The sequence below is a fragment of the Cephus cinctus genome, unplaced genomic scaffold, assembly GCF_000341935.2.
Source record: "Cephus cinctus unplaced genomic scaffold, Ccin1 Ccin1_scaffold0153, whole genome shotgun sequence".
In the NCBI taxonomy this organism is placed as follows: domain Eukaryota; kingdom Metazoa; phylum Arthropoda; class Insecta; order Hymenoptera; family Cephidae; genus Cephus; species Cephus cinctus.
In genome coordinates this window covers 1,470,557-1,497,126 of record NW_014332881.1, presented here as the reverse complement: position 1 = coordinate 1,497,126, position 26,570 = coordinate 1,470,557, and the positions used below count along the sequence as shown (strand labels likewise).

At 41.9% G+C, this 26,570-nt stretch overlaps 1 protein-coding gene across 6 annotated transcripts in view; it reads right to left on the bottom strand.

Annotated features, from left to right (window-relative positions):
* The window catches only part of LOC107263510 (discoidin domain-containing receptor 2), a 33,454-nt gene extending 6,884 nt beyond the window's left edge, over positions 1-26,570 (bottom strand). The window contains exons 1-9 of one of the 6 annotated variants that reach the window (XM_025080830.1): positions 25,926-26,570; positions 23,994-24,325; positions 15,119-15,255; positions 5,163-5,265; positions 3,720-3,951; positions 3,110-3,257; positions 1,074-1,238; positions 360-493; positions 59-266 (exon numbers count right to left, since the gene is read on the bottom strand). In XM_025080830.1, coding sequence (XP_024936598.1) covers positions 59-266; positions 360-493; positions 1,074-1,238; positions 3,110-3,257; positions 3,720-3,951; positions 5,163-5,265; positions 15,119-15,209 — 1,081 coding nt within the window. In that variant the 5' untranslated portion in view covers positions 15,210-15,255; positions 23,994-24,325; positions 25,926-26,570. Of the gene's footprint in view, positions 1-58; positions 267-359; positions 494-1,073; positions 1,239-3,109; positions 3,258-3,719; positions 3,952-5,162; positions 5,266-15,118; positions 15,256-23,993; positions 24,326-25,925 lie in introns of those variants that run through there. The other 5 variants (XM_015730810.2, XM_015730812.2, XM_025080832.1 and 2 more) reach the window with 5 other exon arrangements.

Below are 26,570 nucleotides of genomic sequence, written 5' to 3'. Positions count from 1 at the left end.
GATAGGAAGGTTGTTGAGATCAATTAATAATCATTCGTCGATAATAAATAAATCTTACCGATATCGTAAGTCACCTCGCTAATCATGATCCATCGAGCTGCGAAGTGGAGACGAAGTTTCAGGAATTTTCCTCGATGCTCGTGTAAGCCAATTGTGACGTTCCTGGCATTCTCTAGCACGGTGTCAGGTATGTAGGAGTAGGAGAGTGGCTTTCCATTGTAAAATTTACCACTGACGCTGAACCAGACTTTTGCCTTCGAAAAGACCTGACGAAAAATTTACAAAGTTACAAATACATTCCGGCAGATAAACTGATTGTAATACGAAATCCTTAAGGCAATCAAATATAACTGAATTACCTGTACGTCTCGTGTGAAATAATTGTTCGTGTATATATGCACAGCGTTAAATATCTTGACGTCATCGAATTCAAATAGCAGTTCAATGAAATTCTCAGGAAACGAATCACGCATCCACGCGACCCATCCGCTGCCTGAAAAAAAAAAAATCATTTTTATTCCAAATTTGTTTAATACCTAAATATTGGATAACATTAGATTGCGTATGATTTTATTCTAATTCAAATTCGAGACTGTTATACAGGCATTGGTTTTTCCTTCATTTTTTTTTTTAGAAATCGGATATTTTTTTTTCTCGTGACAGGTAAAATAGGCAAGTGAAGAATTAATTGTTCTATGACAAAGTCCTCCCACATTAGGGTCCTCCGTCAATTCTGCTGATCCTTCTTGACGTTTAAATTGCCCAATTTCTTTTTAGTCCATTTAACCCCCCTATCTCTAAAACTTGATCCCCATAAATCAATAATTATACCAAAGTCACTCCTGACGATGTCTGAAAAGAAAGGTTTTCAAGTATCACTCCAGACCAGCGTTATATTTTGTAATAAATTTTTGTCAGGTCAGCCTTGTCTTTACAAAGAAAAAAAAAATAAAGGCTCAAAGCTTGTTTGTCACGCAACCTCAACTGTTATCGAACAGTCGGTATCGTCCTGGTATCGGGACTCGTACTTTGCTAGGTGAACATTGAAGTGTGTTACAAGACGAAATAATTACCTCCAACGTATCCAGTATCGAGTCTGTAATTGTCCGGGCCTGTTTCCCCATCGACCAGTCGACCCAAACCGTCCGACAATAATCCATATTCTCTTTTACCATCATAGAAACTGTCACTGAGCTCGGCCACTGGAGACTCTGGTATTACGTAGTTCAGTATACCACCTGATGACAGTCCAAAAGACAATATTATTATCTAATCCAATACCACTGCCGTAACCAAACAAATAATACAGTTGGCCATTGATCCAATATACATTGGAAATAACCCAAGGCAGGAACCTAAAAGGATTGTCATGGCCTCGTACGAAAATTGGTATGCTACCGAATGATCTAGCTAAGAACGTTAGCCACCGTAATCCGTGCTGGCAAGAAATAAAAATTGTCAGAATTTCCTGTCAATTACACGTCACGACAATACATGTTAAATTATCGAGCACCCCACTGTACAAGTAATAAATCTTTTTGAAACAGCCAAGGCTTCGTGCCAACTTGTATGCCCGAGTTTGGAATTGCCTAACTACGTCCAATATTTCAGGTAACGAAGAATGGTAGGGGTGCTCGAACGTAGCAAGCGTGGCAGGCAATCCGGCCAAGTGTCTTGGTCAGTTGCACCTCGCTAGGCGCTGGTACACACAGCCGGTGTGCCATTTTGAAATTAATTGACGTTATACCAATTCCCAGTCTACTTTCATACTTTGACTGTGCGTCGTCGCAATTTCGAAGTAATCGCTCAACCCGCTCAGCCGAATAGCGCCAGCATGTTTTAACCAGATGCCGTGAGCGACCTCCATAAATCTGCCATTCTAGGGTAGCGAGCCCGATCTCGCACGCTTCGAATATTTCTTATGGCTTGAACGAACTCCCGTGTCGCCACGTAACACGTGTACGCTACAGGGATAACACTTGAGGCATAACGTCGTAGTAGAAAAATCATTTATGCGAATATCAAATGTGTCCTTTCATTTAACATACGGGCTATTACTATATATATCTTTATATAGTGATATTACATATATATTATATTACACAGTCGACTACTTGTAAAGTCCAGACAATTATAACCTGTCTATACACAAATATATATAGCTATAGACAAAGCTTGCCAAAACACTGGTCAAACACGTACTACGAAAAGCATGTTCAAGTTCGCCAGGAAGATTTGGCCATGCAGCGTTGGTTGGTTGAACTTTGAGAAATTCCCACCGTGCTGTTTCCTTCCGTCCTACAGATATATGTATGTATCTCGTACATATATATATATATATATATATATATATACATACGTAGTCCTGCGAATTCCACGTTAGAAACTCGAGACGAGAAGATCGGCCAGTTTTCGAGGAATTGCGAACACTTCGCCAAGTGCAGTTCTCAAGAGCTTGCAGGAACACCGGTGTTGCAGGGTTGCAGGTTACGGACCATGGGAAGAAGGGCAAGGGTGGGCGAAGGCTCGAATCCTACAGAGTTCAATTTTATAGACGATCGATAATCCGATCGTATAACGGTACGAAGTTTTGGTTGAATTTCAGAGAGCTTCCAAAATCTGAATGGAGGAACGTTGGAAATATTATGACAACGATCGTACGTTCGCTGGTCCCGTTACAAGCTGTTTTACCAACGGGAACAATCAATTCTATTAGTAACGTAACGTTAAGTACTAGAATTGCCATTGGCTGGGCGTGGGGTGAAAACAAATGTACTGGGCTTTCCGGGAGAATGGATGCATCGGTAGCGCGGTTGCGGTTTTAATAGGATTTATGGATGTATTACGAGTTTCCAACTTTCTACGTTCTTGTCGATGCATTGGTGGTTTAGATGCGATATCGGAATTCCCCACTGATAATCACTGGTACGTACTGCCCGATATTAGTACGTGCATACGTTTTCATGTACGTGGGGTGTTGGTGCTGCGAAAGTCGTTTCTGATGTAACGTAAGGAATATACAAGGGGGTTACGTAAAAGAGTGAAATTAAAAAAATTAATTTTTTCGTATTGAATTCAATTTAACAAAAGTATAGGGGTTGGTACTCACTCTCGTCTTGGCAACCTTTGAGTTCGATACGAAGGCACACTGTGCGCCTGTGAACGGAATGCGGGAGGATTCGAATTTGACTGGCAAAAACTGGTGGAATCAACTCGTGCGAGACGACTGTGGCAGTGTCGCTATTTCCAGCTAAGACCTAAAAATATGATAATAAATCAATTTATTGTGAATTTTAAAGTCCTCGTGGTGGTTGTTACGGATATTATTGTCAATCACGTATAAATAGTTTGACTTGATTAACGAAATGGAATGCGGGTATAAATTTTATTACAGGAATAGGAACGGGTGGCTGTCCTTCTTCATTACGGATTTGTCAATCAGGAAGTGGTGAAACTTTTGGAAATTCTATTCAGCGCGACTATGAGATTATAAATTATAAAATTGCGGATCTCAATGTGTGTTCTTGCGAGGTCTTCGGTATAATGCATAATTGTATAATAATATATCGATTAAACAATCAAGAAGTTAGGAAATTGAATGCCTAAATTGGAATTTTAGTTGAATTTCCATGGCGGATTTTCTATTAAAATCAAATTAGAAGTTCCCCAGTCAGCTGGCAACTGGTCGGCAATTGATTTGCCGATAAGAAAACGTATACCTTCTTGTTATCCCAGCGTCTGTATTCTCGCCATTCCGTGAAGCCGGGTCTCCAGTACTCAATGGTATACTCCTCAACGTATTCCTGGCCACGTCCATGGTCGTACCTACCCTGGGTTTGAACGCCAGTAACGACATGGGGACTGGATAAGTCGACCTGGAGCCATTCGCGAACCCCCGTTTCTATTTGCCTCTTGGGACACCAAGCACCGCCAGCCGTTTCCTTTCGCAGTCTGTTTGCAGAAAATTCATAGCCAGTTATGGGTCATAGTGCAGCATTTTGAATAATTCCATTAATAATCGAAGAGAAAAAAGAAAAAGAAATTGACGTGTCTATGAAACATCTATTTTTACCTATATAGGTAAAAAAAGTACTAAAAATTCAGACGAAACGGTCGATTTCGTTATTTCGTCAGTACGCAATATTTTTGGAAATGGAATATATCCATATTCGTTGTAACGTAATATTTTTATTTCAACCACAGTTTCAACCGCGATGCAGCCCATCAGCGACATAAATGAGATTGCTCCGGTTGGATATATTTAAATTAAAAGAAATGTTGATGAAAAATATATCCACCCAAAATTCATTCGTCACTGTATATCATTCCACGTTTGAAATTACCGAAATTCAGGATGTCCCATATATTCCTTTCCATAACGCTACGATATATTTTAGACAGCAAAAGTCCAAACATCATAACCTCCAAAGGGGAATTCCGACTGTCTACGATTATCGCACCTGAGAGAAACGTGTTGCCCAGCAAGAATACGTAGTTGAAAGAACGATGAAAAATCCAGACAGTCGTTTCCCTGTCTTAAGGTAGAATCACCATTGCGACGAGATGCCAATTTTTTCTCATACCCACCGTTACCTTCTTTAACTATTCTTTTAGTTCCCTGCCGATTATCGTCCTTGGGGATCGATGAGATAGAATTGAAAGTACGCAAGTTTTATTCGAAACTGCCGTTTTCTCCATTGGCCGGGACAGCGAAAAGGACAAAAACAATCGGGATATCTCGTTATCTCGTCTTACTCTTACCATGAGAGTGTACGACCGAATAACGGTATCCCTGGAGTTTAGAAATTACCAGACACCGATGCTGAGACTGTCCTCGTTCTCTCAGGCGCTTCACGATACAACTTATCGCATTATGAGCACGAAAGCTTACGAATCTTCTTTTCGTTACCGAAAATCGTTTAGATATGCATGGAAAAAGGATCTGAGGTTAGCAGAAGACCAAAGTCTAAGGTAACTTTAACTTGTAAACTCATGCTGTCTTAAGTAACAGACGAAGTCGAACGTGCTTTGACGTCCAAGAGGGCGTGAGATCTCAGGGAGTTGAAGGACAGGCTTAATCCAGCCTTTCCAAGGTGCAATAAAGGCAGCCGCAATCTCTTTAACGGCATGAAGGTGTCTCCTTATAACAGTAATATTCTCACCGGCCGTTTCGCGGTCCAACATTTGTCACGTAGGAGGAGGTTGCGTTGATGGCAGAGTCTGGGATATCTCCAGACTCCATTCCCAGGGCTGAGTTACATGACCCTGAAACATTACGTTATTGATATTTATTACAGACCCCATGACACTTTACCACTCTGTACCACAATACACTATATCTATATACAATATACACCAAAAGCAAGTATACTCATAGATATAGCACTCGAGCGCTACTACACCAGTCTTTTGGATTCCCGAAAATTCCTATAGTTTCGTGGGCGCTGATGATGGCTCAGGTTATGGGGGATTTGGATTTTGGGGGATGTGAAATGGCACGCCATTGTCGTCAACGGAATGTGTCCCGGGATGAAGAGGAGCGGAGTAAGGTTGCAGGGAGTAGAAGTAAAAGTTGTAAAGTGGTTTCGTCTGTGGTTTGTTACAAGTCGCTATAGGCGAATCCTTAACGGGAAACCGAAAACGTTCCTGGGGAATCGAGAATAAATCTACAATAGCGGATTCGCGTCGTGATTGCTATTCCGGTTGGAAGTGTGGGATAAGCGGCAAGTGACTCTCTTTAGTCCCGATACCTACGGAAGCGCCATTGGGGTATTATCCAATCGCTATACTTATTAGTCCTTACATCTATCTCATTCGCGTTTCAATTTATCTTGGGTTTACCGTCATTCACCCGTAATCTTCCCTATTAAACTTCGCGTTGGATAAAAAGACATTGTCTGAGCATAAGCGCCTAACCTAACCTCACCCATATCTAAAATCGAATGGATTTCCTTCCTTCTGGCGTGTGTACTCGTTTGCGGAGAATACCTTTTTTTATTTGTCTTTTTATTTTTTCATCAAGAACTACGTATAGGCTACGTATACTTCCTGTTGGAACGGAAGTGTTCCCGATGTTTATCTATAATTCATTTGTTTTTCTTGCTCCCTTAGCCGTCTCTCGATTGAGCTTATTTCCCGTTGGACGGGGGACGTCCTGGAGAAAATTTATTAGGTTATTTCGATAATTGTCAATTTCAGCTATAGGACGATACGTGCAGATACTATATGTGAAAATTTTAACATGTCTCTGCGACGATCTACATTTTCTACCAGGGCAATGTTCAGTTTTACCTGTTTACCAAAAAAAAGTTATGATTCGTTCTGTCGTTTGCTGCAGAGTTTTTTTTTCTGTTCTGTGTAAAGATGCTGAGCTGAGTATCTACATATATATATATATATATATATGTATATACGTATAGTAATATGTACTAGAGTAGAAGTAGGTGACGTGTACACGAGGATACGGTTTGTAAAGATGCTGAGCTGAGTATCTACCATGTCTCTGCGACGATCTACATTTTCTACCAGGGCAATGTTCAGTTTTACCTGTTTACCAAAAAAAAGTTATGATTCGTTCTGTCGTTTGCTGCAGAGTTTTTTTTTCTGTTCTGTGTAAAGATGCTGAGCTGAGTATCTACATATATATATATATATATATATGTATATACGTATAGTAATATGTACTAGAGTAGAAGTAGGTGACGTGTACACGAGGATACGGTTATAAAATATTGTATTATTCGTATGGCCAGTATGTATGGACTATTCGTTTCCGTTCTCTCGAATTTTTCCATCTCATTGAAAAACGTCGATGCGAATAAAGGAAGGGAGAGAAAGAGAGAAAATTCATGGCTGGTTCACTGTACACCCTTAGATTCGATTCGTCACACAAACAATTGGAATTGATGGCGGCATGTTGTCTTTGGTAAATCGAACGTGTCGGGATCGTTGCGCCCAGCTTGGTCACGTAGCGCACGGATTCGCTCGTCAGGATTTATCGGTAATACATTTTGGTTCGACACCATTTCAAAATGTGAACGCTGCCGGCTAGTCGGTGGTTGGATATTCGTGAATGGACGATTATATTGTTGAAACCCAGCGATATATATATATACACATATAGAAAAACCGGTTTAACTGATTAGTGTTTTGGTGCTAAATATTAAAGGGAAATTCACATTGTTGGTCGAATATTCAGGAAAGCTCTATTAAAACATGAAAATAGAATTGATCCGATGTACCTGCTATATTTGAATGTATACCGAGAAAAAAATCAAGCATTTACATTGAATACATATAAAAATAAAAAAATAAGACAAATATTCGTCAGTACCGTCGGTTGAATGAGAAAAAAAAAGTTATAATTCGCGTTCAATTTGCACGAACGAATGCTATAGATTTGTTGTACAAAAGCGAGCAATATTTACAGGGAACAAGAGCAACGTTCACGTGGAGTACATGCAGTTTTTCCATGTTCCCATGAGATCCACGTTATTTTATGTAGCTCGCAACTCGCCATTTCGCCTCTAGCAGAACATCCAGATCGAACAAGAGTGCCATTCTATGAATACGTTGGAAAGTTCAAACGCCAGTACGATTTGCATGTCTCCAAGGTGCAGCAGGTAACAGCGCGCCGTTGTTCCTGTCTGCACTGTCACCAGAATCAGCACTGTCGCCATCTGTATCCTGAATTCTCGGGGAATAGCGGCAGAGTCTGGGAGCTGCTTGTTCTGCAGGTACAAAGTTCAGAGAGACGATAAGTAACGATTCCAGGGATTCTCACGAGGGAATCGGTACGTCGTGATATTAGGAAAACGTCTTCCCTATCGGCGATTCATCGCGGCGTACTTCACGTCGAACTATTCGTGACGCCGGTTGACGCGTAAGTGTGATAAACGTGGGAAGACAAATACGACACAGTGGAAGCTCCTATCCTGGAACATTACTATTTCTGACTTCATCTTAACTGGTTGCCCGGATGTAATTTTTGTGTTATATGTATGTATGTATATATATATATATTTAAGCTTGTTCATCTTTTGTTTTCCCCTCTGGCGTTTCCTTCCTTCTTATATCACTTTTCTATTTCTGTCAACGCAATTCAACTCCGTTCGTGATACTTTCTAACCGTAACTTTCAGGTGTAATCATTGTTTCCCTTATGTACGTTGGTACCTACTGCTTATACTTTATATATATGGTGGGAGTACAATACTTCTCTACAGGGTCGATATCAAAAGATTGGCGGATGCTATTGATGTTTTACTCGAGAAACTTTCGACTACTGGCAGACACGTTGCTTCGACGTGAATGCGAAAGGCAAACGGGAAGACATAAATTTGGATGTAAGAGCTCGCGAATATAGGGAGGTAAAGAGACAATGACGATAGGCGTTTCAGGTTTCATGTAATTATGTATTTTGATATCAATTCTTGTCTAAGAACAGCGGGAATGATCGAACCAGTCAATATTCTCATTTTCTTATCATCATTCAGAGGATCTATGCTAACCCCTTACTACGGGTTATTTTATCTATTGATTGACCAGGAAGCTCATCTTTTTCACGTGAAATCGAAACTATCAGCAAGAGTGATTAATCGTATCGTCTATACAGAGGGAGGAGGTGTTTCGACGGCACGATTGACTCCCACGATGGTGAATTCACGAGCGTGCTATCCTGGACAATTGGGCTGTACAGTTTTCAAAAAAAAAAAAAATAAAAAAAAAGAAGAACGAATGGGAAATACCTGTCAATTGATTTTACTCAAACGCTGATATTCGTAGTCCGCGAATGGGTTAACGTGAATGTGTTTCAGGGTGTGTTTGTCGGTGGTATTGAGTTTCCAGATTTAATCGAAACCCCGATTTTTTTTTTTTTTTTTTTTTGAAGTTCGTCATTCCCCCGTATAGCATTATTTGCAATTATTGTCGTAATGAAAAGCACTTGGAAGTAATCAGATATAGCCATTCGGCGTAGCTCAATATGTTCCATATTGAAAATATATTATATGTATGACTCAAAATAGAACACCCGAGTGAATTCGAATTTGACGATCCGCTCGCTCAGTTTGCCAGACAAATTTGCCGATTGGCAAGCGCGAAAGCTGCGGGTCTTGACGCGGATGCTGCAGAGAGAATATTCTCTGCAGATGGAGGTCCCGCGAAGCACGAAATTTGCTCGCAGCCAATCGAACGCACGTAATCGAACACGCAAGCAAGCAGAGTGAGCTGGTTGCAGTACGTAAATCTCTGGGGACGTCACGACGCTTCATCCGGTATTTTTCGAGGGAAAGTCGTTGGGTTGCTCGATTGAGCATCCACCGGTCGATATCAGGCCAGGCAGAGCAGACAAACAGGTTAGTTCGACTCTGTTATGACTACAAGGTACGCAGATAGAAAAGCCAGGGCGCATTCGGCTTTTTGCTTTTTTGAGTTTAGATCAGAGATTTGCTTTCAGTGGCAGCAGGCATTATTTAAAATAAGAGAGAGAGAGAGGGAGAGATAGGGCTGTTTGGGTGTTTGCGAGAGTGGTGGGTAGGTACCGGGTGAACGAGAGAGCCAGTCACTATACGGGAATGGAGAATCTCTCGAAGCGGTGGGAGCCGTCAGGTGGTGAAGCTATAATCCTCCAAACTGAACTCGGATAGACTGGGACGTGCGGGACGGGTTGGGTCGGTTCCGGGTCGGCTTGGATCGTGAGGACTATAGGTAGAGTCCTTGTCATAGCAGTACAAAAAAACAGTAAAGAAACTACAAAAACGTCAACGTGAAATGCCATGGCTTAAAAAAAAGGTATCGGTCAGGTCCCTATTTGAAAATGAAAATTAGCCTTTTGTAAAACCATCTGAAAATACATTAATCCCAACCCATACCTGTTACTGAATATACCTTTTACGTATTTTTTATTAGGTACAATGCTAGATACTCAAGAACCCACCTGCGCTAAAGTATAACCCAATTTCGTCATTTTTGCCTCGTAGCTTCTTACTTCGCTACCCACTCGCAGCCTTTTCTCACGGTAAACCTAAGAATTTCTTTACCGGCCGAGCGAACGAAGAAGGCGGCACGGGATACCCGTCTCGTATATTCATCTCGATATTACCCACAAGGGTCAAAGATTCTGGTACGAAGCGACCGTTGATGCGTAACGTAAAATCCTTACCAAGCCGCAAGATGACATTACTGATCGACGAGAGTTCCTTGAAGTTTCTCCATTCTTGAAAAGTGCTAAATCCTTAAAAATATGGGGATCTTCCTTTTATTCCCATCTAACCTAACCTTACCTACCTACACTCGTCATAAAAGAAATCTCACTACTGTATTTTATTCCTATTCTTTTTTCTACTGTTCAGATTCTTTTACCTTGGGTATATCTGGACACAAGATATTATACTTGATATATCGGATTGTGGTTTCGTAAGGATTCAGCTATTCGATACGTAGACAGGTACTACGTGGTACTGGGATAGCACAGACGTGACTATTTAGTTTATCTAGAGTCTAAGTTAAGTGTGTATATATATATATATTTGAGCCTATCATTTACGAGTCATCCTGGATACGTAGCTACGTGCATACAAGAACATAATCACACGTCATCTAAACCGCTTCGCATTTCCGTCTAACTATATTTTACAATCTAATAGATACCCAGCCATGCAAATATCTTGTATAAGCTTTAACGTCGATACGTATCCGGCTGCGTATAGGAACGGTAATGGATAACCCTAGTTAAGACTAACGACAGAGCTTCCGAGACATTGCCACAGCGTTTTCGAATTCGCGAGCCAAACCTCTCGTTAGACGATCGAATTTGTGCTATTGCGGTTCTTGTTATTTCGTACTCCAGTATAGTATATAATGTACACCTGTATGTAACCAGGTACCTGAGTTACCACGTTATATACATAGAGAGTTATAAATTATTGGTAAATTGAATTTTCAATTATCCTCTATTATGATAATAAGCACCCTGTAGTAGATTCTCTATGTTATGAGAATTTAGCTTACACGAATTATATTTGGTGGGATCGGAAGTCCACGATTTTTGACAGTGCCATTCTTTTTCTTTTAATTAACGTATTATTATTGACTGTATTATTCGTTTCGACGGACGTTAAATATAGAAATTAATTAATTGGATCTTGGCAGACGGCTGACGGCTGAATAAAGTACAGCGGTGAATCGTGATAGCTAATCGAAGACTCGTATATACCGGGTGATTCGAATACCAAGTGTTTTCAACTCCGCAAACTTATTACGAGTGCATCTGAAAATTACGGGTTACCCTTTATCGTAATATAAGCGTGAATAATAAACGGGGAAAAAGTTCGCTGCCTTCGACGGACAATAAAATTCAGGATCATTTTATTGTCGCTGTAAAGAATTTATTGGTAAAGCTAGTAATAAGTAATTTTAATACAGTTTATGATTTACATAATAATAAATGGCAAATATTTGAGATAATAAAAGAAATGAAATTCTCATTCGATTCTCTGAACTCTACTATCGGTTTAGTTCGAAAGGACGAAGTATTTGTTTTTCTTGTACGAGAGCCATTAGAATTTTCCATAACAGATAAAACTTATATAACCGGAAATTGCGTCGCTGAATGAAATTTCACAAATAGTAATCCTCGAAAACTTCCCCATAGATGACCAATCTCTTTGCTGTATATAAACCATCATAAAACTCCGTCAATTTGGATCGTATAAAATCCCCTTTGCGAGGGTTCCTTGCGGTAAATCTTAAGGTTTCCCGACTTCTTTCCCAAAGCGTGCCGAGGCATTGACTGGCACATATGTGCAAAGTATGCCTATATAGTCACCGATACCTCCCGTACGAGACATGCACACGTGCTGAAGAATCCAGTTACTTTGAACTAACCATTTACCGAGTTAATTGCTCATCTTTTCATTAGACACCTGTCCTACCGTTTGTACCGCTTACAAAGATCATTCGGTTGAATGAAAAAAAATTAAATCTGACATAAAATTGAAGGACTTAATTAAAAAACGATGGCAAAGTACATAGGAAAAAAGAAGTATCCAGCGAATGCTTCAGGAAAGAAAGTCAAACTTCGAGAATGACGTAGTAGCTATCATAGCGTAAGAAATGAGATTGACGTGACTGCTTCGGAGTGCAGTGCACCCGCAGTAGGTAAGGAAGGCGTCGCGACGGCCTAGACCATCCGAAGCTAGCAGAAACCGATTGTTCTCCGCAACTGACTGTGTCTCATTACTTCGAATTGGCTGACCAAAGACAATGCCCGAGTAATACGGTTATCTCGAAGAAGGTTTGCGCCACTTCCTCTCCATTCGGAAAGGAACAAAGATTTCCAGGCGCACAATGGGCCCACGCGCCACCTAAAACCGGCGTTGTCTAGGTAAGAATTAAAGATTACGCTGACGGAACAAGAGAAGAACAATAGACGAGGACTGGCCGTGGGAACGGAGGTTGTATTCTGCATTAACAATTTCACGGCTGTCACCGTCAGCGTTTCCCGTCATATTTTCTCGCGAAATAAGTAAAGCCAACTGCTAATAGCAGAGGCGACGCAAGTAACACGAAAATTATTACCAAGTCAAATATTGAACTTGGTTAATTTGTTATCGACGCGATATTCGAGCTACGTGTACGTATATACTCTTGCTTGAAATTTCGACCCACTTTTCAATTTCCAACGTTATTCAATGTATCGGTCTGGCTTTTGGAACTTTTCGCAGGAGAGCGTATCCAGCCTTACACGTATCAATCCTGTCGGATACTACGTGATGGGATTTGGCCAGTTTCTCCATTTACTTTCGGTATCTCAGTCCTCCAGCATGTAGCGTCTAGCCACGTGCAAGTTTGCGTTATCGAATTGTACTTTCAAACGTGCTGCGGTCGAAGAGACCTGGTGCAACATTCGTTAAGGTTTGGTTAGACGGAATCAGATCGGTATCGAAATGATTGGACGGAGCCTAACCTGTGATCAGGGAAAATCCTATAGACGTATATACATGTAATATTAGAATAATAAAGATACGTAAAATTGTTATCGTCGCTCTTGTGGATATCGAGAATAAATGATTATTTGACGTAGGAGTGTCAAGAAAATGTCCAGTCTTGAGACACGTAGTATTTCGACAGTACATTCAAGATGGTGGGTCTGTGAACTCAAGTGGCAAGTGGCTGCCACTCGTGGGGACATACGACAGAGAACGGTGCTTAAAGCGTCTCGAGATGGTGTCGAGTGTGCCGCCTGCACTTATCTCCGTGTAACTGTTTGCCCACCTCGAGGACAGACCATTTACCATAACGAGGGGAACGAAAGCTACAAGCAGACCCTTGGCCCGGGCAAACTACAACAATAGCCTATGCTCAAGCTGCCGCGCTCCTCCTTTTCTCTTTTTATACCCTTTTCACCCCTTTATCACCCTTCGTCCGCGTTTCCTCCCTTTATCCGAGACGTCTCCTGTACCTACAACCTACACAGGAGCTTCTCTCCTGGACCACCCTCTTTTACCTTCATCCTTCCTGCATTGTACCCTTTTCTTTTTTGATGTTCGCAATGGTACGTTCTGTCGGTGGAAAATGTTCCGAAAACTGATGGATTTTAATCATGAAATTTATGCAGTCTAATCGTTCTTCCCATAATTCTTCATGGTTACCTAATTAGACGAAAAAGTTTATAGACTGAAAGATAATGTCACTGGGACGCCCAAAGTCGAATGAGGTGAAAGGTTAGTTGGTTATCTTTACGAGATTTAATTTAAAAAATCGTATTTCAGAAACTTAATATAATTATCCCAACAGTGCGATCCATATCATAGCGAAGTATATGTATAGATAAGGAAAAATCAGAAGTTTATAGTAACCCCTATTCCCAGAGACACAGTAGCAAAGCAAAAAAGCTTTCCCAAGTAATTCATCCTGTCGTATTAGATTCAAAATAATTGATCCCCCGAGGTGAAGGGAGGAAATAGTGCGTCATTACGTAAGACTGATGAGACCCTCATCTTCCGGGTGGACGAGGTGAAATAAAAAAGAAAGCTTGGATCACCTGCTCCGGATGAAAAATATCGACGATCCTCAAAGCCAAGAGCAAAGATTCGACGACTTGAGGTTTCTGCGCGCGCGCCTTATCACAAAAGAAGGAAAAACCCATCCATATAAAGGGGTAAGAAAACAATGGGGTTTCTAAAAAGAATCTTCTCGGAAATCGACACGGTACCATACTTCAATAATCCACAAGATTTATCGTTGGTCAAGAAGTCAATTTTCTTCTCCCGTGGGTTGGTACCACCTACCGACGTTCGTATCTACCCGTTTCCTCGCACCCACGATCCGATCTGGATGAACGCTGCCAGAGCGTGGACGTTCCGAGTTCACCGATCGTTACGAGCAGATTGGATAACATAGGTGTCCAGATGGTTCTGCATCGATGATATACATTAAACACGCCAACTCAGCCAGCCATGACCCATTAACGAGTCGGCAGTATTCGCGCACTCTATGACATCGCTATGACAACCATGAAAATCGTGATAGACCCATAGAGCTAATACAGATAGAGCAGACAAGCCAGCTCTCAACGCGACAGCGGCGAAGAGAGAGATAGATGCAAATCAGGGTGCAAAGACAGATAGCTAAAGGGGTTCAGCTATCTCTTTCTTTCTCATTATGACCGAACGGATACTTCGACTTGCAGAGCAGCCTATGGCTTGTCTGCTCTATCTGTATTAACTCTATGGGTAGACCTCTTTGCAGATTGTCAATAGCCAGACCAGTGTTCATGACTGACTGACTGATATACATATATGCAAAGATTGATCGGATCGGATCGCATGTGCCGTTGGCGAGTCTTTACGAGCTCGTTCCAGTAGAGGTTATTTCCCATCGTGCCGTGCAGCAGTAAAGCAGCCATTAAACTAAACAGTACGCTAATGCCGGTATAAAAAGAAGAGGAAGGGCGTCAGGTCCGTTGGCGAAATGAATTTTCAAGAGTTCGCTACTCGTATGCTGAAACTTAAAATTGGACGTATCGCAGGAGACGAGGTATGAATAAATATGGAATATACAAGGTGTTAAGTATTATCGTAAAGAGTGATTACGACACAGTACGAAATTGCACTCACGTATGTCCAGCGTCATGACGCAATCGATGCTCCCTAGCAGAGTCAGCAGGGCACAGAATCTTGCGGATATCGGCTGATGATCAGTCTTCATGTTCCACGAGGAGCCGAGTGACTTCAGAGTAGCATATGGCTGGAAGCTGCGAAAGATGACAGTAATCTTAAATCCATGCGAGATGATTTATCGCGTTTCTAGCAGGCAAGCTAGTGGGATCGACTACGATTAGTCAGCTGGGAAAGGTAAATTAATCTTCCGGATGAATTTAATGCTTTCTGCAGAATATGCAAGGGGGATGCGCTCTCAACGGCTACAATTTCTTGTATCGGTTTGTATATTTCACATAAAATTCCTCCTCTGTATTATTTCTCTATTGATATTTTTTTCTATCGCGTATAAGGTATCCAATGTAGTGTATATATGGTTCATATATCTAAACTGTATACTAACTTTCGCGAGCTTTAGCGAAATTAAAATCCCCTGCGTGTCCAGCTTACGGGCCAATGTGGTTTCAGCCTGATCCACAGTTGGCGACACCGCGCTAGAAATTTAACCGGTTTAAACTCAAGATGGAGGACCTGGGCTATTTCTTTTTCTTGGCACACGCCGCCGTGGCCAGTCAGCCAGTGGTACGTGTGTCGCCTAGAGAAACGTAGAATACCGAGTCGTAATCGAGTCCCCACCCAATTAGCCCAACCTTGCACCCTACAGCGAGGGGCTACCCTCCTCTCGTCTTTTCCTCCCTCCTTCGCGCCCTTCGTCAACCCCTTACAGCACTATAGGATCTACCGAACACTCTCTACTACCTACTTTCCGAACCGCACGCGCATTTGTCTGCCTCTTACTTCTTTTCCCTTCGCCCCCCTCTCCCTTCCCACGCTCCTCCGTACCATCGACTTTCAACCTACGTTCCTTATATTCTTCTTGGAATTCTCCTTTTTTTACTGCAGCCGGAAATAGGTTTAACGAGCACGCGGAAAGCCCACGTCCGCTCGACGATTTCGAGAAATCGTGAATGCTTCGATGATCGCTAAACATCTTCATGGCTATACACTAATATCGCGAATCTCGGGGGAACGTGAAAGGGTCTGGAGATCTATTACGGAAATCGGGGATAAGGAAGAGGATCACTTTTTTTTTTTCTTAGGAACGTTCCTGGTGGCCCTATATATTTATATCATAGATCCTAATATCCAGCCTATACCTTGTACAATTATATACGTATTTTATCGATCGCAGTATACATGGCAGAAAATAAAGATCTTGGATACACGCAGTATACGAAAGTATATATACACACGGTTATCACGAGCTGTTTAGATATTTATATACCCGCAACAAAAATAAGAAATTACAAAAATTAATCTAGTATAATATCCTTCCAGGATTACGTACCGCTTGCATTAGGTATAAGCGACAGAAAATCGTTTCGGAAGAGCACCCTATCGATCTTCCCGGAATATATACCTTTAATTCGATACTCGATTAAAGATCTATTGTTTTTTTTTTTTTTTTTTCAAAAATTCCTTTATCCAACCGGAAATACTTTGGTGGCAGGGATATCGCATCAGATGTATATCTTATATCATCCTGTGTATGTATATATATGTATACAATATAAACCCCACTGAAACCTATTTCTTATTTCAAGCAGGGAAGCTGCGAGATACCCGTAATATAATTGAATCTCACCCGCGGAGATTAACAATCGAATTTAACGGATGAACGCTGAGTGAGAATGAAGCACGCGTTTTTTATTGTTACCCTGTACATAATCCACCACCTGTCTATCCCGTCTATATACTCCCCGTGTGGCATATTCAACGAGGAACGCCGGATCAGCGAGCAGGCTTCCAATATTCGCGCTCGAAAAAAAGCGAGCGAACAAACTGCAAACCCTGTATATGTAGAGAGGGATCGAATCGAAGAATTTTCTCAGCCAAATAAATGGAATAATTTTCAAAGCCCTTAGGACCAAGAATCCAATTCCAATGGCACGGCAGATGGACCGGATGATTGAATTGTGTTTTGCTGCAATTATTAAAAGTATCGATATCAGTTCGATGGCCATTATATAATCGTTACCCGATAAACGCACCCCAGGACAAAACATTGTCAACCCCTGGCCTACCGCGTTATTTTCCAACCCCCCCCCAATTCCCATTCAGACACGCGTCAACTGCCAAGCATTGTTTTTCCATATACTATATCTATGTATATGTATGTATATACCGCAATAGGTATACTCGATCCCTTGTATTATATTCGTAGTGTACGAATAGTTCAATCAATCTTGTGCCAATTGGAGGAGTGTCTACGTGAAAGATTGGCGTTGTCATTACGTCATAATTGTCCGTTATACACGTGATTCTCTGTTAGTCCGAATAAAATTAATATAACTTCGCGCGCGATACTTGTTATATATATAATTATATATACGTATGAAAGTCATATTTATACGTATTTACACCCGGTATATTTTCACGGTACTGTATACAAATACTGTCCTAACATAGACACTGTTTGAGTACATCGTCGCTACCTAGTTTTCCGAGTGTCAAATATATTTCGCATATGATAGATCACAGAAAAATTTTTGGTCCATACCCATATACATACTTGCGCATTGTGTTTCATGCTTAGAACCGACGTCATTGATACAGCATTAATTACTCGTTGCCGGTAACCGAAATACCTTGGGTACTGTATATATGTGTATATATATCCCAGGATAGTGTGTACTGTATTTCAATGGTATTTTCTGTGGATCTTGTCTCGTTTGCCCTTATGACTAATGAAGTAGACGAGTTATGCACGCGTTGTATACGTATGCATACATAATGTATACATATAGGTATATACGTAAATACGCATGTGCGTACCCTTCTGGAGTATATAACTGGTTCATGTATAAATGGATCCAATTTGGTTTTTGGAATTATGTTGCCCTTTGTTTCCGTTACGCTTTTCGTAAATAATTATGTACAGCTTCGCGAAAGGGAAACGTGAATTGATAGACTGTATAGACTCTGCCTACAATAGGGGTAACATCGACGGCACGGGCCTTAGTCATTTAATTATATATAAAGAGTGAAAGTTCGTCGCTCTAGCATAATAAATTTAGGAGACAAATAAACCCGTATTACGTACAGTTATCGATGTTTGCTTTATATACATATTACGTGGTAAAACGAGGGACTGGATTTGACGTAAAAGAGATTTTCCACCGCGAAGCCTAAAAATAAATTCTCCATTCCGTTCGAGGCGAAATTCGAGTCTATTTTAATAGGACAAAAAGCATATGCGTCTCGAAATATTATTTCTCCCAGAACGAGGTAAACAGGATAATTGCCAAAGATCAATATACGTTCGAACGACAAGGCAAAAACAAATAGCGCGTAACGTCAAAGTATTAAAATCTAATAGGAGAAACAAAGGTTGTCAAAAATGTTGAACCGCGTACGGCGCGGGTGGTTTTCTGATTCTTTGCGTGGGAATCAATGGAATATCTATAAGGGCGAAAAGTAGGAGCGGCCGGTTAAGTCTCGATGTGACAATGGGGACGTAATGATAAGGAGTGCCGGCACTAAAGGCGAGTGGATTTCGGCGTAAATCACACGAGTGGTTTATGGTCCCCAGCGCGGAAGACATTCGAGAATGAGTTTGTTTCGGAAGATTCGTGGAAGGCAGGATCCAGGATTGTAAAGGAAAAAAAAAAAAAAAAAAAAATCATAAGTATCAGAAGCAAAAGCGCCCATATAGAAGAAACGGAGGCTCTTTAGCTTCGAGGCTCGACATATCGGTCGTTATTATCGCATACCCTGCGGTTTTAAGTTATCTCAGCGTATAAGGGTGGGAACTTTGGCGTCTGATGGTACGGAAAACCACTTTGCTTTTCCTATGCTATGCTCGGCTCACTTCAGCCTCTTTGCTACCATCGCATCTTCCACATCCTCTTTCGCCCCGCCTGAGATAACGGGCCCAGCCAGTTTCTATGAAACACGACGTGTTCTCGTTGCGAATATTGCAGCCAGTAGTGGGGCTACTTGGAGACCTGAAAGATAGAAACCGATATCGCACCCTGGCTTGGCGGTTTCTCGAGGACTTTGCCATTACTCCGCCTCGGCGGAAGAACTTTCGCTGAGTTAACGTACACACGTACGTCGCCGAAGACGTTGAGCTAGAATCACGCGTCATCGCCAAGAAGGAAATTTCACATGGTACGACCTTCTCGTTGGGATAGCGTGAAAAATATATACGACCTCTTACCTATATATTTTCCCGTTTATTATTATTATCTACTTTGTCTTATCGTTCGTGTATTATACTAACCGTATAGCGACATAAGCAGGGCTATTGTGTTTCGGTATATATTCTTAAACCGCGCATACGTACGAAAGTATCAGTATATCTTATATGCAAATTGCATTGCATGAAATTCGCTAAAATTCGTTAAATTCGAGTATCGACGGCGATACGGTTCGCTGCAAGATCTGATTCTCATAAACTGTGCGGAACGTAAACGGTTTCGGAGCGTGACACATAAACGCTCTATGGGAAGCGTATTAGGTAAAAAATAAAAAAAAAACCCTAGGGAACTTTTCGTAATTAATCACCAGACGTCAGGATGGTACTCGATGACCGGTTAAGCCACTTTGCCAAAGATTCCCCTCAGCTTTGAAAAGAAGCTTCTTTTAAATGAAAGGCACCACCCTGGCGCTTTAAGTGCACAATATTTTTTTTCAACCCTAATCCACTGTCTGGTACAGTGTACTACTTGTTTAAGCCACAGTAAATCCAATGGCATCAGGCAGCCATTGAATTATTATTACGGCGTAAATAATTTCGTGAATAACAATTTTTCTTATTCGTATAAAATTCACAGCCGTCTTTTCATATTTTATCAAATAATCAAGCAGACAACAAGGTACGTTTTTACATTCAGAATTATTTATATTCCTATACGAGAACACCAGTCTATTCTCTCCCAACAAGATTTTTCCGAGTCTCGGTATGCGCGGCTTTACTTCATCATATTCACAGTGAATTTTCGCATCACGTAAGGCTGCCGCACGTAGGGCTATGAGCGTGAATTGCGTGTAAAATGATGAAATAAGCGTGGAGCTGCGTATTATTTGATATAGAAACGGAGGTACGTACGATACGAAAGTTCTTGTATCCTGGGGTGCGAGTCCGCAGCTGCGACCGCTGCGCTGCCGTATAAGCTATCAATTTCCGCCAAGGGCGCGCATAAGGGATATTTACGTAGAGGAAGCGAAGTTCCATTTGTAATATCCCGCACGATGAACCGTATAGACGTCCCGCTGGACGTTGGTGAGAAAAAGCGTCTAATTCTTAAAAGACGGATAGGTATATTCTAAAGCGAGACCTAAAAAAACAGTACAGACATATAACTCACAGAGAATAGAAATAGGTATAGAAAAGAGTGAGACTAGCGAAGAAAATAAATATTACTATAATATATATATATACACGTATAATAATAATGCAGAAGGTAAAGTTTTCAAGCGCTGGTCTATCTACTACAGGTAGAAACTGCTGGGTAGATTTTAATCGTACAAGCTCCAAGCCAAGTCCCTCGTTACTTCGGTACCGCTGCAGGCTTCAAGGCGGTCCCGCGCTCCAAATATTTCGGCCGTTTATACTGGACGTGGTCACGCCATGAAACAGAGCGCCATATCTCGCATTTGGGCCATTACGAATCGTCCGCGCGAAAGTCTGGCGTCTGCGGTCGAAAAAAGCTTTATCCTCAGCCCTTCCTACGTCACGCGGCTAGACTCGGACCGTAACGAGCGAAGCGCAAAGTGGCGCCTATGTAGATTCGAAAGGCATGAAGCCATGAAGGAAAGGATGAGAGCATGGGAGAGAGAGAGAGAGAGAGAGAGAGACGCCGTTGACGTTCGGGGAATAAAAGGAAATTTGATTTTGGCCGTGCGCCGGAAAGAGAGAAACAACCGGGGAGTAAAATTTTTGGAATAACCTACTTTCCATGGCAATACAAACGTTGAGATTGTTCACGGGGTGCGAGGAGAGGCTGGGAGAGAGAGTGGGAGACGCGATCAAAGCGTCCCTCGGTCTCGGCGGTTAACTCCACGGAGCAGCCGTGCTCTCTGCCGTGGTAGGAGCCAGGCGCAGTAAATTATGTAGCATAATGGGGGATGCCTTTCTCTGCTCCATCCGTCAATGTCACGACCTGTACCCCCTCTAAAGTACCAACCACCGACCCCGCTAATATATCCCTATTTACTTTGCACGCGTTTTTAACCTTTTTCCATTCTTTCCCTCCCCTCCCCACCCATATTCCTACTCCCTTCTCGACCTGCTGCCTCATTCCTTTTTCTCTTCTTTCTTTTCTCTGCCTCTTCTGCTCGCGAAATTAACTTCGAGACGGGTCCGCCGTGGAAATATTACCACCCCCACAATTTTCCGTGTGAGAAAATCACGTGATCGTATAAGAGCAATCGAATGCCCTTTAACCAGCAGCACTACTTTCTAAGAAGCTGTTTGGATGCCTTCGAGATGTCTAGGGAATTTCGTCAAACTACCCCCCTCCCCCCCCCCGCCAACCATAGATTCCGTGGAATGGAACGAAGCGTGCAACCCTCCAGCATTCTCGGGGTAAGAGATCTTTCATCGCTGAGACTTCCGGTGTGGATCTTGAAAATGGAACGGGCAGTATCGCACGAGGGATCGTTGCTATTTAACTTTAGATCGAGAAACGGGAATCTCTCTGACTATCTATACACCCCCTTAGGTCTTTTCTCTCTGGTTTTATACTGTGCTATAGTATATAGATATATGCTATTAAGTTTTAGCTCGGACTATATACCCTTTGAAACCTCTAGGTCTTGTTTCGCTTTTCGAAAGAGGTCAAACTTTTTCGGCGTGACCGATGTTTGAGAAACAAATATTTAAGTAGGGTGTCCAGCGGGGGAGGTGAGGGGGGGAGTACGAACTTTTCCCAGCGGCTCGCATTAGTTTCACCTCAACGGGTAGAAACGCCAAATTACATTTAACGCAACTTTCGCATCGGACCTTTTTCACATGCTGAATGGGTAATTTTCACAAGAACCGTCGACACAGGTTTCCCCTCTGTCGTCCTGCATAACGAATAGGGATACTTAAAAACGCACCAACTCTGTGTACTACGTCATACAGTGCCCCTTTGTTCTAACGTAATCGCATCTCCCACACCGTGACTATTACATTTGTGTCATGAAAACGAATCGAGCGTGGAGTTTTCACCGAGCTTTATGACGCGCATTTATTGCTCTAAAGTTCAGGCGAGTAGGTCGTCAAGGGCTACACGTAATGCATATACGTATTGAATATCTACAAGAATGATCTCTCAAAGATCTGCGCAACGATTGTGACATTAGTGGATAATAAGCGAAGCGTCAGCCATGAAATCCTCTCTATGAGAAATGATTTAACGGTTGGCTAGCGTGCACCAGTCGCGGAGAAGAAGGGAGAAGAGAATGAAAAAAAAAAAAAAGAGAAAACTAGAATAGAAACAAGGAGAAAAATATGGAGGAGAAATAAAAGTTAAAAAAAAAGATTACTAGAAAAGAAGAAAAGCCCAGTCGAAATTTCGAACGCGCAGCACCAGGGAGTTTTGCCTCGAATCTCCCGTCAGTTAAAGCACTCGGGGCATTGGCCGCTGGCCAGACGGCGCTGACGAGGTGCCATATATCCAGGAAAGAACGTTTCGCCCTGGGTATGTATCATTTCCTAGGCGATGCTTATAGGGCACGCTGGAAATGGTTAGGATGCAAATAATCCCTGCCCGAAAGCAATTTGGTGCACGGTGTTCAATCTACTGGCTAAGTAGTTGCTCCCAAGATATCGTCAGCAGGCGTAACGAAGTAGGCAGGAGGTCGAGGTAGAAGTTAGCGAGGCTGGCAGCGAGGGAAGTTAAGGTGACCTCGTGACTTGGAAGTTTGAACTTTCGAGAAGCTACGAGGCTGCTGAGTGATCTTTGTTAAGGAAAACATATGAATATATACGTAGGCCCTTAGTCATTATAGGGATTATTTAATTAGTCTCTAAGTAGACATACCAGGGAAGGATAGAACAAGGAGGAATTCACAAGGGCAATGGGGAAACAGGATGAAAGTCACGGTGAGATGGGATCGGTTAACGCTGGTCGGAGAAACCGTGGAAAATTAAAGGCGAATGACGATTACGTGTTGGGAATACAATGACAAAAGTTCATGTTTACTGCCGAAGCGTGCTAATGACTTCACGTTCTTTTATAACGATCGTCGTATCCTTATCGATTTGGATGACACTTAAATGGTGCGAAAAAGCGCTTGGAAAGTCGTGAATAATATTTCGTGTATAATAACAGTGTAGTAAGTTGTGCCAGCCAGTGGATGAGAAAAAGGTAAAAAAAATTGATAAAAATTTTTCATTTACGCATTAGCACTCTGTCGCCAAACTTTGTGATAAATCAAATGGTATTTACTAAGAGCACTGTAAACCGCTTTAAATTTACGTTTACGCGACTAAAGTAAATTCTGTGGCTTCCAAAGCACTCCCGAACTTCGACACGGGTGAAGCAAGGATCACCGTAACCGAAAGCACGTATCGGATTGTTGCTCGTGTCTTCTCTTCTGCATTCAGTATTCTGTATTTTGCATTCTACATCCTACAAGCAAAACCCTTCACCCTCTAACCTACCGAAAGCTCATGCTTTCAAACCCTCGACCCTTTGTCCTCAATCCTTTTTCATACGACACTCTTTCATTGACGCTCCATCCACTTCACTGAACCGCGTCACTTTATATCGTATAAAATTCACTTGAATATCGTTGGACATTTCAAAGTAACAATTTCCATGTATCAATAATTATTTACCTGTTTAATAGGTTACGTCCGGTATATGGGCAACAGTGGTGGGTCACGAAAATCACTTGGGCCACTTTAACGCTTTATCGGGTGTATTATTTCAGTTGGAAAATTCACTGCCTGAAGGTATCGCCGCGCTCGTAAGCTTAACGGGCGGTGTGAATGCGTCGTTAAAATATTTAATTCCAAAAGTTTTCACGATGGAGGCGTTCTCTCGACCAGCACTCGTAGGTATGCTCGATTTCGCTTGGCTACACAGGCTACCGCAACCGCCATCACCATCCACCATCACTATACGTACTACGGGTACTCCTCTGTACGACTGGCATCAGTTAGATTCACTGTCGGGTAAAACACAGTGCAATTATTTCACGTCAACGTTGAAAACATGTATATTCTTTAATAAATTGCGTTTTTAACGTCTGAGCGAATATCCAGGTTACGCGGTGTCTTTAAATCGAAGGCTGAATGCCGTTGTATGCAAATGTGGTGCACATCTGCAAAAATGCATTCGACCATGAATGCGCCTATGGAGATAGAAAAATTCAAAAAATATGAGATTTTTTCGTTGGGTTAATTATGTCGTCACTGAAATGAAATTCTGGTCTGTTTCGTTATGATTCCATACTGTGATATGCATACTATATGTATTTGTATATATATATATAGAAACATACATCGTTATACACTCCAGTACTTCATTCGAAAAATAATGTTAAATGTTTTAACGACGTTGGAGAATTTCATTTTCGTATTTTCGACTTTTTGTATAAATTATTACGAATGTGAAATATTTCGTTACTCGTAATTTGAGCTAACGGACATATTATCTTATATTTCCCTCCTACGTGTAGTTGCTCGTGTAATAGGCGATGGTTGAGTAAAATTAATATTTTTACAGTTTTACGACGATACGATGGAAAACACGTCAAGTGATTGCGTCTCGTTGAATTTCCCGCCGATTAGCTATATGACAGGTATCTAGATATATATATTTCTCTAGCAATTAATTAACAAAGTTTCCTCCGGGGAAAACAGAATTAACATTAAATGTGTATGCAGCTCTCTTACATACATTAACCAGTTGTAAATATTGGTTATAGTTTAGATGCCTGTATAGATATTGGCCGATAAGCTGGAGTAGAGTGCACGTGTAACGTGAAAAAGCTGAAGCTAATTATCGAAAGCACGTGAAAGGGTTCATTGGATCGAACAAAGGATTTTATTCAGCGTCATAGTTGAAATTTCACAATGGAATTTCGTATACCGTCGTCCCAAGTGCAGGAACGTGTCAACGTCGGAGGTAACGCAACGAATTTTCAGTTCGGATTCACACAATACGCACGCGTATAATAAAAATCCAATAAGTCACGAAAGAAAAAAAAATGCAGTCGATAGTCGACATAACGATAGTGGATTAAAGTAGCGTGACAGAAAAAAATTCATGAGACCCCATAACGTTGGCAATACAGTCAAACCTTTTAGCGTAGCACGATCGTACCTTCGATATACAGATAGTACAGTATGTACAGTAAAAATAGTTGCGACAGACTAGGTATATCAAGTCGGATAAAATAAAGTTAATTACGCGCAAATGAAAAAAAAGCACAAAACAAGATCTAAAGATTTCAGTGTGTATTAAGTATTAGGAAACATATACAAAAAAAATGCCAAGCACTCATAAACAATAATATGGATGGGGGTAGGTGATAAATTGATAATATTTGCGAATGGTTGCAAAATAATATATATAGAATATAGCACTGGGAGAGAGGCCCACAGCCACATAAGTGCGCAGCAATGAAAAGGGACTCGACGGGACCAAGACTCCTGAAGGAGATTCGCGTGGTATCTACTCGAAACTCGGGGCAGGAAACCCGAAGGAAGATACCCTCGTCAAGTTGCCGAGGCGTTCGGATAATCGAATGCATAAATACTCACCAAGCGTCGGCAGGCAGCCAGGCAGGGAAGCAAGAAATTCTCCCTCTTTCACTCTCTCCCTCTGTCTCTCTTTTTCTTTTTCCGCCTGTATCTTTTGTCTTTTATCTTTTTGTTGGCCCTCCCTGTGTTTCTTCCTCTTGGACCCGCGCACCTCTTCCAGAAAGGTGCGAAACTTTTATCAGGCCGTCGCCTCGTTACGCGCAAAGTTTGCGGATGCCGTATTCGGGATCAGGAGGATGACGGAGAGGAATAGGGGGGTCGTCGGGTCGTTGGGTCGTCGTATCCTCCGTTTGAATCCGACGTACCCCTGAACGCGTGGATTCTACGAGAACAAGTTGTAAGTCGTTTGTGACGTGTGTAGCCCGCGATATTGGCGTCTCTCTCGGATCGCGTATTTCATTGTTCTTTTGAGTAGTTGGCGACCCTGTCATTTGGCCGCGTTTCCAAGAGACATCCGTGTAACTCGTGCCGCGGCTCGGGGATGTTGCACGCGCGGAAGCCTCTCGCAGACTGACTCCAACCTGCGAGAAGCATCGATTTTAAACTGCGTTCAGGACTCACAGCCAGGTCGGACTCTCGGGGAGCCAGAGCGAGAACCGGAGCGCGCGGAGCACTACGAGCGACGCTCGACTCGACGGCTCGAGC